Source organism: Eurytemora carolleeae, unplaced genomic scaffold (genome assembly GCF_000591075.1).
Source record: "Eurytemora carolleeae unplaced genomic scaffold, Eaff_2.0 scaffold177, whole genome shotgun sequence".
NCBI classification, from domain to species: domain Eukaryota; kingdom Metazoa; phylum Arthropoda; class Copepoda; order Calanoida; family Temoridae; genus Eurytemora; species Eurytemora carolleeae.
The window spans coordinates 74005-91147 of record NW_019396082.1 but is presented as its reverse complement, the minus strand read 5'-3'; the positions used below and the strand labels follow the sequence as shown (position 1 = coordinate 91147).

Here is a 17143-nt window from a genome sequence, read left to right as displayed (position 1 = left end):
ACTGTTCATCTTGCGGAGACATTATTAACACATCTTTACAGTCGTTTACCCTTTTCACAAAATAAACCTAGCAGACATAATAATATTATGGCTTTTAAAATTAGGTATTACAATGCTAATTCATAACAAAGACGATATCAAATTCGTCACTGAATTCCCATGTTGTTTGGGACACCCTGTAGGAAACTTAACAATAATGCAACCTGAGCGTAGAAGTAATTCTTACCCTTGTGAAATGTTGAAACTTACCAAGTTTGTTGCTTGTGAAATACAGGGTTTGATCAGGTATTGTACCGTTGTACATAATTATGTACCAGGGCTAATCTAACACTGTATTGTACCGTTGTACATAAATACATGCCAGGGCTAAACTAACACTGTATTGTACAGTTGTACATAAATATGTACCAGGGCTAATCTTAAACTGTATTTTACCGTTTTACATAAATACGTGCCAAGGCTAAACAAACACTATTGTACAGTTGTACATAAATATGTACCAGGGCTAAACTAACACTGTATTGTACCGTTGTACATAGAAATGTACCAGAGCTAATCTAACACTGTATTGTACCGTTGTACATAAATATGTACCAGAGCTAATCTAACACTTTATTGTACCTTTGTACATAAATATGTACCAGGGCTAACCTAACACTATATTGTACTTTTGTACATAAATATGTACCAGGGCTACACCATCACTAACTTTCTCCTTCTTAAAAAAATTTCAGGTCTTATTCCACTATTTATTAATATTATATATGTATATATATAGGACTATTCAAGGATCTATGTAAATAAATTATGCTAATTTCGGTAAAAATCAAATACATTTTAAGTATCAGTTTGCAGGCTGTAAATCTGAAAGATCACAAGATTATAAACTGAAAAACATTGTTACATAAAAGACTGCAGTACATAACACTTAAAATCTACGATTATAAGTTCTGTAGTTGCCATGCATCATTGTATTATCCAAGGGTTTTGTTGGGGGCAATTGTTTTTCCTCATTTGGCTGAACTACCATCTCTCCGTAATTTATCTCAGTATCGCCTTGGTGGTAGAAAGAAACTGGCTTATATCCTGGGGCGCCATAGCTAGAATCGGCGCCAAAGCTCGACTCGGAACCATAGCTAACATCAGATCCATAGCTAGCATCAGCTCCATAGCTAGCATCAGCTCCATAGCTAGCTAGCATCAGCTCCATAGCTAGCATCAGCTCCATAGCTAGCATCAGCTCCATAACTAGCATCAGCTCCATAACTAGCATCAGCTCCATAACTAGCATCAGCTCCATAGCTAGCATCAGCTCCATAGCTCAGCTCCATAGCTAGCATCAGCTCCATAGCCAACATTAGCTCCATAGTCAGCATCAGCTCCATAGCTAGCATCAGCTCCATAGCTAGCATCAGCTTCATAGCTAGCATCCCCTCCATAGCTAGCATCAGCTCCATAACTAGCATCAGCTCCATAGCTAGCATCAGCTCCATAGCTAGCATCAGCTCCATAGCTAGCATCAGCTCCATAGCTAGCATCAGCTCCATAGCCAACATTAGTTCCATAGCCAGCATTAGCTCCATAGTTAGTATCAGCTCCATAGCTAGTATCAGCTCCATAGCTAGAGTCATCGCGATAGCTAGAATAGGCACTATAGCTGGAGTCAGCGCCATTGATGGAATCAGCTTCATTATCATATAGCGTCTGATAATTAAAGTCAACAGGATACTTGTAGTTAGGTGTATTAATCCCATTGTAAGCATCAGCTTGATTATCCTCATACAATTGACGGTTGTTTTCAGGTTGATTCATGTATCTCATTGGATAGTTGGATTGAATTTTATCAGGTTCAGGCTGATTGATGTATCTTATTGGATAGTTGGATTGAATTGTATCAGGTTCAGGCTGATTGATGTATCTCATTGGATAGTTGGATTGAATTGGATCAGGTTTAAGCTGGTATCTTGGAGCAAGATATGAATATTTAGGAGTTGGTGGAGTGGTTGGAAGAGAATATGCCTGAGAAGGAGCAACTGGATTATTTGGTGGAGATGACAGAGGCAGGGTTTGACCAAGAACATTGAGAGAATATCCCAGGTGGGCCTGGGGATAAAAATAACCACTGTTAATTTTATTCCCAAGGTTGTGAGAACCAGTAGGAGAGTAAGATTGATAATTTTGATTCTGGTATTGCTGCATTGGAGGACCAAATTGTTGTCGAGATGTTCCAACTCTAGGCCTGGAGTACTGAAAATTTCGTCTGGAAGGAACTGAACTGGGTTTAGAAGACAAGAATGGTCGATACTGAAGCACCTTAACAGCAAAAGATTAGGGTTTCCTCAATTTCAACACAGTATAATTTACCTTTCTACCATTCAGGGGTTGAATGAACCTATAGTTGTTGGAGATTTTCTTGCCCTGGCTTGACACTACAGACCGAAAATTTTCCAACTGTTTTTCTAAAAAATTATCCATTCGTTCTAATTGTCATCTCCTTGAAGATCTAGCAAAATCTGAGAAATTGTTTATTGTGAAAAGCACAAAATCTGCACAAAAAATGCAAAACTAATTATTCAAGATAAAATCTAAAACATTAAAATTTGGACAACAAAGATTGAGTTGGCATTTATGCAAATCAAATAAGTTATTCAATTAAAAATTATCAGTGATTAAGAAGCACCAAAAAATTATTTTTTCATAATTTTAATTGAATATAAAATTACTTTGGTTCTTTTGAGAACCCCATTTTTATATTTCTAAGAATTTTGAAAAATCAATTCAGCTTACTAAGCAATACACATAATATTTTCAGGCAGTTGGCGTAAAATGTTATGCATGCATGTGGGTAGGAAAATATGTTCACCTGAGATAGGTATAGTATCTGTGAAAACATGCCAATTTAGTCCCTCATTACAACCAGGTGTAGTTAAAGAACCCTGGAGGATAATATATGTCAGATCAGTTTAAAATCAAATTCTTCAAATCTTATATCATGTTTAAGCAAAAATTCTTTTAGATTTTTACAAATAAAAAATTTGAAAGAAATCATTATTATAGATGAAGCCAAATTTAAAAAAATTAAAACCACGTCCTATGAATAGCCAAAAACCGGTTCCAATAGAGCGCCGGCCAAATCTCAAAACACTAAATAAAATTATAAGTGGAGCCAACCATGATTGAGTCGTGTCTCAAAGACGCAGCTAAAATTCATTAAAAAGCCTCTGAATTTAATCGATATTCTCAATTTTTTTATCTTGCATTTATACCATGTTGACACTCATTCATCTCTTAGAAGCCTATTTTCATCAGAGACAATAGACACATGGTTATAAAGATAAGCTGGAATAAATACCTTGTAAAAATAAAAGTCTCCATTTTTATTCTTCGGTAGCAAGAAGTCCAGGGCCATGTTGCCAACAGAGGTCTTATTGCCAGCAACTCCAGCAGGAAGCAACTCTCCATCAGGAATATCGATCTCAGTCCCGTTGATCAGAGGCAAAGCATCAATGAATGGTCCAAAAATAGGATTGTCACCAGATGCCACCTGGATAATACAATCAGAACACTTTATTGGAATTTATAACTGTCATAACAGATTTTCTACAGAGTCTTTTCCAATTTCAAAATTGTTTAATCATACCATTTTCTTTCCTATCAACCCTCAAAGAGTTAGAGAACAAAATAACTTTTACTTGGTTTATGAAGAAAATGCACATTTCAAACCAAAAATAAATAACTTTACCTCTAAGAAGTATCCAAGTACTGCTACTCCATCCCGGTGGGTAACTGCTTCAGAAATGTTGGCATACTAAATAAAGTATTATTATCCAACATGCATTTAATTTATAAAGTTAAGTATCATATCATTTAAACAAGCTAGCAGTGTATGGTTACTATGCTGGACCAAATAAGGGAATCGCTGGTTCCACAGGGAATCGCTGGTTCCACAGGGAATCACTGATTCCACAGGGAATCCCTGATTCCACAGGGAATCACTGATTCAAGAGGAAATAATTGAGTCAACTGTGAAAAACATTCATTTAAAAAAACTTACCTTATTATTCCAATGAACAAGGTGAATTTCACCAGGAAATTTCTTCCCTCCCAAACTAAATAATAAGTATAAAAATCTCCAATAGGCAAAATAATATTCAAGGACGGACCAGCAACCTTTCTTTATAACCCCCTCTATACACAAAAATCAGTAAGGTTTTTTTCCGAATACATAGCAAACACAATAAGACCCAAAGCCATATATTCTAAATTGGGCCAACATTTCTTCTGTTGCGTTTATAAGGAGAAAATTGTTAAAAACGACTTATACCGAAGAATGTAGAGTCCGGTCAAATTTAGAAAGTTGCTTCATACAATTGGATCGTAAAAAAATTATTTCCAAACAAATCATTTGATATTGTAACCTATTATCCATGATCAGAGATTTTTTTTCGACGCATTTGTATAAAGTTGATATTTCATACTATTTTTAATTTGTTTATGATGCAATTTAAACGAGGATACTTCCTTTAATTTTGCGCGAACACTCCCTTTAATTAAAACCCTGTATTATGAAATGAAAAATAAATATCGTTCTACCTGTGTTCTGACCCTCTGGAATCCTCAACTCCAATGTGGAGATGCATTTGTGCAAACTCGAACCTGAATCAGTGGTTGAAGAACAAGTGAAATCAGTAAATAATTCAGAATCAGAAGAACCGGCGATAAATATTCAAATTCAGAAATTAAAAATGCATAAATAACTAAATGATAATAAATGATTAAATAATAATTGAAATATGAAAATGATAACAATTTAATTTCAGGGAGTTGGACGATAGTTTGATAGTTTAGTGTTTAAAGGGACACCCTGTGTTATTTAAAGAATGTTTAAAGGGACACCCTGTGTAATTTAAGGAATGTTTAAAGGGACACCCTGTGTAATTAAAGGAATGTTTAAAGGGACACCCTGTGTAATTTAAGGAATGTTGAAAGGTACATCCTGTGTACTGAAAGGAATGTTTAGAGGACACCCTGTGTAATTAAAGGAATGTTTAAAGAACACCCTGTGTAATTTAAGGAATGTTTAAAAGACACCCTGTGTAATTTAAGGAATGTTTAAAGGGACACCCTGTGCAATTGAAAATGTTTAAAGGGACACCCTGTGTAATTTAAGGAATGTTTAAAGGGACACACTGTGTAATTTAAGGAATGTTAAAAGGGACAACCTGTGTAATTAAAGGAATGTTTAAAGGGACACCCTTTGTAATTTAAGGAATGTTTAAAGGAACACACTGTGTAATTTAAGTAATGTTTAAAGGGACACCCTGTGTAATTTAAGGAATGTTTAAAGGACACCCTGTGTAATTTATGGAATGTTTAAAGGACACCCTGTGTAATTTAAGGAATGTTTAAAGGGACACCCTGTGTAATTTAAGGAATGTTTAAAGGGACACCCTGTGTAATTAAAGGAATGTTTAAAGGGACACCCTGTGTAGTTTAAGGATTAACCTGTCTTTTTCTGGTACTCCATGTATTCTACTGATCTCTGGGTTTATCCGTCCTGAACATCAAGGATTAGATCCAGGATTACAAAATTTCTCTTTGTTATTTCACATAGTTTTTCACGAAATTTAGCATTTACGCAGAAACAATTTTTGGGAAGGTAGCGAATACGATGCAGAATTTTGTGAAACTTACAAATATTAACGAGCATAGTTTCAAGGTAAATTTTTAACATTCCAGGCAGGGGCGGATACAGGATTTAAGTGAGGGGGGGGGGGCAAATTTTTTTTGGGAACAAAAAAAATGAATAATTAGGAACAAAAAATTTGTTGACTTAAATGAATTTTTGGAACAAAATTAAAGGATTAGAACAGGAATTTAGGTAAAATTAAAAGATTGTTCAGGAATTAGGAACAAAAATAAAGTATTAGGACAGGATTTTAGGAACAATTAAAAGATTGTTCAGGAATTAGGAAAATTAAAGGATTCGGACAGGGATATAGGAACAATAAAAACATTGTTCAGGAATTAGGAACAAAAATATAGGATTAGGACAGGGATTTAGGAACAATAAACAGATTTTTCAGGAATTAGGAACAAAAATAAAGGATTAGGACAGGGATTTTAGGTGGGTCGGACACAGTATTAGGAACAGGAACAATAATAGGAACATTAGCAATTTAAGAACAAAAAGAAATTACTAGTTATACTTTTATGCATGAAAATTAGGAACAATATTACAATTTTGATAAATGAGTATTGATTAAGGAACATTACTAGATATGAATATTATAACTTAAGTCTAGTTTCTTACAAATTTCTAAATTTATCGTTTACAATAACATTTATCAAATTGGGAACATTTTTTGCCTCAAAATCTCAGGGGGGGGGGGCGAATGTCCGCCCGCCACGCCCTTGTATCCGCCCCTGATTCCAGGTTATTTGATTTTTATACTCGATAAGTTTGATTTTATTACACGATGCAAAATTTATACTGTGACCGAAGATATTTACACTTTGACCAGAATTATTTACAAAACTAGTTTAAAGGGACAAACCGGCTATGAAAGGTAGTTGAACTGAGTATGTAGTGTTGTACACAAATTCTTAAGGATTCATTTGAGACATATAAAACATTGTCCCTTAAGTTAATGTATTTTGCTAGAGAAAAAAAATGTTGCCTGATGAAAAAAATAGAAAATGTATTTTGCTGGTGTTTAACATAAAGATTCTTTTACAGCATTTTTTAGCCCAAAAACCTTGAATGTGAAACAACGATGATCAACAAGGTTTTAAATTGAAATTTCGAGTCTCTAAGTTAGGACGAGGAGAGGGGTCTGCTCGATGACGAGAATCAATAACTGACCTGGTTTTCTTAAATTAAAATCTACTTCCAGCGAATGTCCGTTCTCGTACATCTGGACTGGATACAAGTCCCTAGGAAGATTAACTGGTTCACCAACATAGGGTCAAAGGCCATAGAATGATTATAGGATAAAACGATCATAGGAACAAACGACACAAAGTCATAACCGCGACAAAAAAGGGGTCAGAATGACAAATTTTTAAAACATTTTCGTTTCTCACCTTATTTGACCAAAAAAAATTTTTTTTTTTAACATGTTAAATAAAACTGTTTCCGCCTTATTTTGTGCTTGGGTTGTTGCAAGACAATTTCTGGGCCGAGCGCTATGGCCTCTTAATTGTTAAATAGTGCACTGTGCCAAAATAGAATCAACCCCCTCCCCTCCCCCCGACTCAGATTTATTATCAAAAAATCAATTTATACAAAGATATTACAGTGATTATAAGGTCAAAAAGGTCGTTTTTAAAGCGTATTTTCTAGCTTACTAGAAAACAAAGCTAAAATAACGAAATTTTATAATGAACTAAAATTTTTTGTGTGAGCTAGTCATCAAATCCTAGCTTATTAGAAAACGTCAAATTTAACCCTATCCCAATTAGGCTATTTTTGTCTAATGTAGATTGGGGGGAGGGTGCCCCCCCCCCATGATTTTACCCTTAAAGGGACTGTATAGGAAAACGAAATGGGGTATAGTCTGAAACCTGACCATTTCAAGAGTTGACCGATACCTATCAGAGCTTTATCTCATGTTCCTGTCTCGAGAAATTGATATAAAACTAAGTCAATTTTACCAAAACTGATGAATGTTAGATTTGGTATAAGATTCTAAGTATTGAACAGATCATATTCAGTAAATACGCGACCAATCTGAATACAACGATATCCCAGAGGAGCCTGAGAAACTTGGGTTTGCTCGGATCCTATTATTATTATTTGAATTTAATAATTTTTCATTTTTAATAGATATAATTGACCAGAACTCCCACCATGGCAGTGCAGTATTATTGTCACGTGATACAGACGATGACGGAGAAATAACATTGCGTTACCTGTAAAAATATCGTAAAATTTACCCATATTGATGGAAAAGAATGGATTTAAGTTGTGGATCATGTTTCTTGACTGAGTCCAGTGCTATAGGAGACTGCTGAAACCCACCACAGCTGGGATAGCTCTCAGCCCACTGATTCTGAGCTTAAAACATGCCAAAGTCAATAACAGCGGTCGTCCACCATTATTAAATAAGTCGCGGAAGATGCCTTTCAGTTAAAATTATAATCCATTTTGCCATTCAAGCAAATCTTTAAGAACAAATTTTCGGTAACCATCTCATTAAATAGTCTTCAAGGATTTTATTTAACAATATCTTTGGGCACATGTTCATTCGTACAAATAAAGAATTAATCTTTGACCATAGCTTAGTGAAGGTTGTAACGCCCAAAAACGTACACTTAATTAATTTCTATGCAAGCATTTATCCCATTAGATATTTTTACAAGGTCAATTCTAATTTCTGAACTTTTAAATATACTAATTGCATACTTATTTCAGACATTCTTACCATAATAAGACCATTTCTGTCCAAGCGAAGAATGAAGTAGATAGAGAAGGGCAACCAAGCCTTAAAAAACATTTATGTACCACTTTTTCAAACTATATCCTAACCTACAAATTATTGAAGAAAAATCAAGAAGAAAATGAGTTTGCTATAAATTAATTCGGTAAATACTTCCACTTAACTTTATTGATTGCCTTGGTAAAATATAACAATTATTGCACAAGAAGCATGTCAAAACGCTATCATTGCATTTAGAATAACAAAATATTTTGGTAATTTAATGAGGGATGGTTAGTTTAACGAGCGTATTTTCAAGTGACCCTCCATATACAAAGATAGCAATGCCCGATTTACAATGGTACACATGAAAACTTTGTCTGATCAAGTATGAATTAGATATTGTTGTTGTTCATTTCATTTGCGGTTTCTCTGCGAAATTGACTAGCGCATTTCTTGCTAAAAGAACCAATAGAGCTAGTAGCTCACAAAAAATAAACACTTTGAGTTAGATAGACGCCATCATCCTCGTTTTTGATCAGTCTAAGCTGTCAAGGGGATCGTTGTGAATCGGGCATTGCCATTTTTGCATGGAGGGTCACATAAAATTACGCTTAGAGTCCCTTTAAAAAAATCTCACCATTATGGACGCAGATTTAAAGATTACCTTTAAAAAGATGATGTTTCATCTCTTATTATTTGTAAACACTGGTCCATAAACCCTGACAAGTGTCTGGAGACAACCTAGAGGATGTTTACAACTGACCAACACTGACTAGTCTGAACTTGATCTGTCACATTCAGCGATAAAGTTGGTAGGAGTGGACACTTGTACATTGCACTACTGTGTACATTATGTACACTGTTTGTACATTGTCCGAAGTACATTGTACTGCATAGTACAAGGAGTAATTATTAAAAGGAGAAAGAAACAGGGAATATATTTACATTTTTAGGACATCTCTCGAACGCCAATCTTTTTTATTGCTAGAAAGACTGCTCTTTCAACTTCTTATACGTCTCAAAAGAATAAAAAGAACCCATATTGCTCTCAATACTTACATTACTCCTGCAAAAGTATTTCTGTAACAATAAGAGTAGAACTATGAAAAGGGAGAAGATGGCACAGGCCCGGTCCTCCTGCGCTGCATTCACCTATGCTTACTTAATATTTCCAACTTTAATTAGAACCCTCTCAACCCATATATACAGAGTTACCCACAAAGGACGAGACTTTAATAACGACCTAAAAGTTTCTAATTCTGACGTTATAATGTTTAAACTTGGGTCTAAGATAAAGTCTTTTATAAATGTTCAATAAATGATTTGACAAAAAAGTAAAAAGCAAAAATACATTAATGTAAGAAAAAGGAATGAAAAAAATCTGTACAGTCGTCCTTAAAATCTCATCCTTTGTGGGGAACCCTGTAGCTGTCATATAAAAATTTAAACAAACCCGATCTCCTCTCCTTATTTCTGTTCTCATTAGAATATGGCGGTGAAGTTGTTTTGCTAACTTGTTATTATAGTTGACATTGCTTACTCTGCCTTTATTAGAGTTTAGTGAACACTTAAACCCACCCTTTATTTTAATATATCTATCTATATATAAATAATATATCTATCTATATATTATATATATATATATATATATATATATATATATATATATATATATATATATATAAGTGCCCGGCGTTGCCCGTGGAATTTTTAAAAATCGAATTTTTGAAAAAAACTCGAAATTATTGAGAAAAAAATTTCGATGTTTTTTTAGCCTATGCTACTCAAGGGATACCTCAAATTTTAGCCTATTTGGTCCATCCGTTTGGCCAGCCATAGCTAACATATATTTAAATGATCGAAGAGCTTTACTACATATATAAACGGTTCATATAAATGGTGTAGTTTAAATTTGTTTAAATATTTTTTTTAAATATATAGTTTTACAAAAGAAAAAAGACAAATATGCAAAAATGCACAAATAGGCGACAGTGACCATTACTTCTTACATTACATATTTATCATTTCAGTTATTACGTAATCATCGAATCCAATTCAACATAAAAAATTTTCATTCTTGTATTTAAAAGTTCTTGTAAAACCGGAACTTTCCATGCATGGAAGTTCCGATGGGACATCAAAATATTTCATTTGTTTCTTAACTAACATTTTACTAAGATCAGAGAGATTAACAGAACAATCATTTGCAATAGAAAATAAGGTCATTTTTGCATAAACTAGAAAGAAATCTGATGCAAAGTCTAGAACTTGCTTCAAAAGTCTCATAGAAAGACACACATCTACTACAGAGCGTCCCATATCATATTAGATTATCTCCAATTTTTAACACCTGAATACGTACATAATAATCGAAAAAACTAGCATTTTCTGCAAAAAAAAATTCTATTAGCCTTATTAATTTTTTCTAAATGATTCATTCTTCTTAAATTTTCTGATTTGTCCCCCAAATCGTAATTTAGACACATTGACGCGGTCTAATTTTGTGAACATTGTGAACATTGTGAAATACTTTCAATATGTTTGTTGTGTGGAAGGAAGTTGAACTAAAAAATCTTAGTTCATTATTTTTAAAACAGTTTTAAACAAATATAAAGGAATAGAAAGGACTTATATATAATTAAAAAGATGTTTACAAATCAAATTAAATCATATGTGCTGAGAAATGATAATTTGTAACAATTCATAAAGATTTATAAATTCTTCTCTTTAATTCTATATTTTTGCGATATTATTACACATTTCGCGATATTCTAATTGTTAGATATATTATTCTATTATAATTGTTGGGAAAAATTATAAATTGTTGATTTGCTGTGGTATGATTACAAATTGTTTGTTACAAAATGTTTTTGTATGATTACAAATTGCTGTGAAATAATTACAAAATGTTGTAAAATAATTACAAATTTTGCAAATTAATTACAAATTGTTGTAAAATAATTACAAACTTTTATAAAATAATTGTAAATTTGTGTAAAATAATTTTTAATTGTTTTTTTATATTTACAAATTGTTGTGGTATGACTAAAAAATGTTATGAAATAATTACAAAACTTTGTGAAATAATTACAAATTGTTTTTGTATGATTACAAATTGCTTTGAAATAATTACAAATTGTTGTGAATAATTACAAATTATTGTTAAATAACTACACATTGTTGTAAATAATTACAAATTGTTGTGAAATAATACAAATTGTTGTGAATAATTACAAATTATTGTAAATAATTACAAATTATTGTGAATAATTACAAATTATTGTAAATAATTACAAATTATTGTGAATAATTACAACTTGTTGTGAAAAAAATACAAATTGATGTAAAATAATTACAAATTGATGTAAAATAATTTATTGATTGCTAGGTTCAGTTTAGGCCAGCCTCCCAGCCTTACTAGAGCAGCCTCCGTATACAGATATATTGCGTAAAGGAGGCTAGCTGGAGGCTCGCTGGAGGCAAGCTTTGTCATTTAATTTTAAGTGAATACGTGAATTAGTCAGGATAAAGGGCAGATTGTATTACCCGGTGAATAAAAGTAAAATGTAAAATTATTGTGAAGAATTGGGAGGCCTCGGCCCCCCCTCACCCTTCCTGGTATAAGGTACAGTTATATACAACGTAATTTTAGATATCTTTACTCTCATTCTTAATTATATTCACATTAGGAGATCTCAAGAAATATGTTTTTAAAGTTATACACGCAGTTTAGATTTATTTATATTATGTATATCGTTACGTATTCATTATCATAATTTAATCATTTATAGACTGAAGGTTGGACATGATTAACCTGACATGTATCTTCACAAAAAAAATTAAGTAATTATCGATATGGACAAAAATAATTCGCAAATATTGAACACTGCACACAAAATATGCAAGTTTTTTAAAAAAAATCAATCAGGATATTTCCAATTACTTCTTTTAAACTGAATCAGCGCCTTGTAGTTTTAAAATGTGTGTGTCCAACGCTACAAAAAGTATTTAAGTGAGCTCAGTGAGGTAAAAATTAAACCCTAGGAAGTGAAGCGACACCGTTTAAATCAGACTTTATAGTTGTCTAGATATACATGTGAAAACTTTGACATTATATAAACTTATAGATGAGATATATAATTATATAATATAAGGAATTGTCGAAACATATTTTCTCATATTTGGTTTGAATTAAATATTTTTTTATTACAAATATATGCATTGCAATAATCTTTAGAACTTATAAATTACATAGAACAAATTCACTAAAACAAATTTAATTTATTTATCTTTCTACAGCTGATATTAATATATTTATTTATCTGTCTACAGCTGATATAAATATATGAATTTATGTGTAGCTGATTTGAAATATTTATTAACCTTTCTACAGCTGATATTACTATATTTATTTATCAGTCTACAGCTGATATTTATGTAGTTATTTGTCTGTCTGCAGCTGATATTAATATATTACTTTATATCAGTCTGCAACTGAAATTTATATATTTAATATTTATTTATCCGTCTACAGCTGATGTTAATATTTTTATTTATCTGTCTACAGCTGATAATAATATATTTATTTATTTGTCTACAGCTGATTTTTATATATTAAATATTTATCTATCCGTCTACAGCTGATATTAATATATTTATTTATCTGTCTACAGCTGATAATAATATATTTGTTTATATGTCTACAGCTGATATCTATATATTTTTGTACCTGTCTGCATTCTGCAGCTTATATTTATATATTTAATATTTATTTATCCGTTTGCAGCTGATATTATTATATTTGTTTATTTGTCTACAGCTTATATTAAATTATTTATTAATCTGTCTACAGCTGATATTAATATTCTATTTATCTGTCTACAGCTGATATTAATATTCTATTTATCTGTCTACTGCTGATATTTATACATTTATATATCTATCTGCAGCTGATATAAATTTCTTTCTCTGCTCCTACCCTAGCTCAGCGTTCAGTACTAACAAGTCAATTCATTCATAGTTATATTTCTGATTGTGTGAAATTAAAACTAAACTCAAAATTTAGAAAAATTTACTGAGCTTTAAGGCAGGTATATAGTATTCAAGATGACAGATAACTAGTAATATAATTAGAAAGTTACATATTAGATACATAATTAGGTAGAGATAGGTAGATAGGCAGATAGGTAGATAGTTAGATAAGTAGATACGTAGAGTAGATAGGAAAATAGTTAGATAAGTAGATAGGTAGATAAGTAGATAGGTAGATAGTTAGATAAGTAGATAGGTAGATAAGTAGACAGGTAGATAGGTAGATTTGTAGATAGTTAGATAGGTAGATAGATAGGTAAATAGATAGATAGATAGGTAGATATGGAGATAGGTAAGATAGGTAGATATGTAGATAGGTAGGTAGGTAGGTATAAGATAGGTAGATAGGTAGGTAGGTAGGTAGGTAGGTAGATGGGTAGATAGATTTCCCCCGAAATGACCTTTTTTTGCGAACTTTTTCACATCTTTTGCACATGAAGCACAATAAGTTTTGCGAATTTTTGCGTAAATCTGTACGCAAAAATTGATATTTTTAAGCAAATTGACCAATATAGAGAGTTTGAGTCAAGTTTCAGCAAAGAATCAAATAACTAAAGGTTTCTTAAAAAAATTACATACAATTAACAACATAGAAATTAGAAAATTGAAAATCGAAAATTAAAAATTGATCCATTGTTTTTTTTAGATGCATGAATCTTTGTCTAATGAAAACCTTTGATATTTCAAATGTTGACTACTTCTAGTAGAATGCGTATGATTGAAATATCAAAACCCTTAGTTACCAAATTTCAGCCTCAACTTTGAAGTGTCTTAACGCCTATGCCTTTAGTTTTATCTCGCAAATCCTTTTTTCTATGGCCTAGACATGTATAGATTTTAAATATACTTCGTGTCTGTTTCCATCTGAAATGTAAAAGGAGTAGGAGCGTGCACATCTTACAGTGTGCCATTATGCATCAGGTTCCACTTGCACAGTAGAGTTTTAGGCAAGTAATTAGTTCTCTTTTTAAGCATTGCAATTATACTTAAAAGTAAGATATAATCAACCTTTTAATGGGAATATGTTCCGCGAAATTGCGCAAAACAAAAATGAAGTTTGCGAATAATTGTGCAAAGTGTTTTTTTGCCCAAAAAATGTAGCGCAACGAAAGCAAAAAATTTCGTTTTCTTTCGCAAAAATTACGCAAAAGTTGTGCTAATGGAAACCCTCAAATAGGTAGATTGGTAGATAGGTAGATAGGCATAGGCAGATAGGAAGATAGGTAGAATTGTAGATAGGTAGATAGGTATAATATAGGTAGAATTGTAGAATTGTAGATAGGTAGATAGATAAATACAGAAAAAAAATATGGTAGATTTATGTTGGTAGACATGAATACAGAAAAAAGGCAGTCTAATAATTAATCTGCATAAAGTAACATGAATTATCAAAAAACAAGCCGAATTATAATTCATTTAAAACTCCGTAGACAACTCTAAAAGTTTGTTATCAAATTTTCAGACAGCCTCGACTTTAAAGTGTCCCAACGCCTTAGCCTTTGTTTTACCTTATCAACTTTTAAATACTTTTTTTGTAGCCCTGGGCATATACATTTTAGAAATCAGGGGTCAGAATTTATAAATGCTGAGGTTAAACCAGCTGTACATAAAAATAACTCGAACAGTATAATTTTACACACACACAAAACTTCTGCAAAGAATTCTAAAACGAAGATGTTGAGGATAACAACATTTTTTCATAATTCGGTTACACCCATAACTGCATAGAAATGCGTTCATGATTTCATGCAAAAAAAGGTTGGATTTTTTTTTACAAATACATCATTGTTGAATTGGATGTAGAATGGAAAGGTTTTAGAATAAATCTGAAAAAGACCATGAATCCTACACGGACCATGAATCCTAACCGAACCACGAATCCTACACGGACCATGAATCCTACACGGACCATGAATCCTACACGGACCATGAATCCTAACCGAACCACGAATCCTACACGGACCATGAATCCTACACGGACCATGAATCCTACACAGACCATGAATCCTACACGAACCATGAATCCTATACGGACCATGAATCCTACACGGACCATGAATCCTATGTGGACCATGCTAAACGGACCATGAATCCTATAAGACACTTTATTTTACGGAGTAAAGTCACACTGAGAAAGTCAAATTTATGCGTCATTGCTACTGCCAGTAAGACTGTGTGCCCTCACAGCTCCTCTAGTTTTTATTTTACGCACAAGTTTACGAGAATAGCAAATCCGCTTACATATAAACATTTTTTCTCTTCTTAACAGCTCTGTAATAAGATGGGTTATGATTGAAAACATGTGATGATATGACATGATCGATTTACATATGGTATCTACCCTTTAAACCTTCATATGAGGACAGCTTCTATTTACAGAAAAATCAGATCGAGATGAAATATTGTCAATTGATTCACGATTTTCTTTTATACATTCATCTTTAATATTCTGCAATCACACTCGCTTAGAAGTTGGTATTAATAAAAGAAAATAATTATAAATGACGCAACTATTGATATTTTCAGATGGAGGAAGAGTGTATAGAGAGGGGATGCTAAGCGATTCCGACATTGTAAGTTGCACTCTCTTTTGTAAAGTTTGTTTATGTTTCACACCCAAACTGAAATATGTACTCTCTTTTGTTACAAAAATTTAGTGAAAAATGTTATGAATTGTATTTCTCGTACTTTCCGATCTCTAGACTTTAGAGGTCTTTCTTTTGTTGTTGTTGTTGTTTGATATGATGTTATTAATAGCTCCCTGGAGTCCGGGAAATAAGGAAAAAAAATAAGTAAAGATTTCTATTTTGTTGTTCCAAATATAGAATTGACATTTGCTTGTTTTTAATTGAAGGAATTTTGATTTTATTGGAAAGTTGTATTTTATATAAAAGTTCAAAATCAAGAACTTATTTTTTTAAACCACATTTCTATTTCAAGTTTGCATGTAAATTGGATCTAGGCTAAAAGAAACGCCCTTTTAAACACCCTGTATTAACAAATTGTTTTTCAATCACTTCTGCCAGACCTTGAAGAGGGATGTTGCAATTTTATTCTAAGGAAAATGATGTCGAGTAAAAATAATTTTTCTTTATGCAAAACTCTGAACAGTCCCATTTTGCAGATGATGCATCATTTTTGCAAGTTTAAAATTTTGTTACTCCGTTTGCTGGAGGCAAGTGATATTTCATCTGCCAGAAACTTGAAAAAGTTTAAAACTCTAAAACTTATTGACGTCCTTCTAAATTCCTTTTAAAAAACCTACAAATATTGTATAAATTTATTAACTCATCTATACGAAAAACTCGAATGTGTTTTATTAAGTTTTTAAGTCTAAAATAGATATTAAGTAAAAAAAATATAATTTTCAGATTTTGTCCAGTCAAGAAATTTTGTTCGGACATTCTTAATCTATTCCTTGCTCATTTAATCTCTTCTTCGAGTTTTCTAGTTTTCTAAAGTTGAAATAATCCGCTCAAGTTCAAGTAGTCTCTAGTCTCTACATATTCTATAAAGAAATAAAATCTTGTCTCTGCACAATAGTTCTGACTTGCAGATTTGGCATTGTGCAAAACTCTTTATTTTATGAAGCTGGGTTCAGTGACCCTTTAGATTTCAGGGAGGGGGGG

At 32.3% G+C, this 17143-nt stretch overlaps 2 protein-coding genes across 2 annotated transcripts in view; one reads left to right on the top strand and one right to left on the bottom strand.

Annotated features, from left to right (window-relative positions):
- Positions 1-1216: 1216 nt before the first annotated feature.
- Positions 1217-9221, bottom strand: LOC111717332 (uncharacterized). The gene is made up of 12 exons (XM_023492833.1): positions 9088-9221; positions 8427-8486; positions 7939-8059; positions 6866-6936; positions 5506-5557; positions 4594-4656; positions 4055-4109; positions 3743-3808; positions 3353-3544; positions 2864-2936; positions 2365-2459; positions 1217-2313 (listed from the first exon to the last, which is right to left on the bottom strand). Exons 1-12 carry the CDS (start codon positions 9107-9109, stop codon positions 1309-1311), a joined length of 1875 nt encoding a protein of 624 aa, XP_023348601.1. The 5' UTR covers positions 9110-9221; the 3' UTR covers positions 1217-1308.
- Positions 9222-11811: 2590 nt separating this feature from the next.
- LOC111717313 (uncharacterized) overlaps positions 11812-17143 on the top strand; it is a gene marked incomplete in the record, with an annotated part of 61161 nt that continues 55829 nt past the window's right edge. The window contains 2 exon segments of the mRNA XM_023492814.1: positions 11812-12065; positions 16041-16087. Of these exon segments, the coding sequence (XP_023348582.1) occupies positions 16067-16087 (21 nt within the window).

Coding starts and splice junctions, on each gene's coding strand:
- LOC111717332 (XM_023492833.1), bottom strand. CDS start 9,109: ATGAAACATCATCTTTTTAAAG. Junction 4,657..5,505: donor GGAGTACCAGAAAAAGACAG/GTTAATCCTTAA, acceptor CCACTGATTCAG/GTTCGAGTTTGCACAAATGC. Junction 2,460..2,863: donor AGATACTATACCTATCTCAG/GTGAACATATTT, acceptor ATAATTTTTTAG/AAAAACAGTTGGAAAATTTT.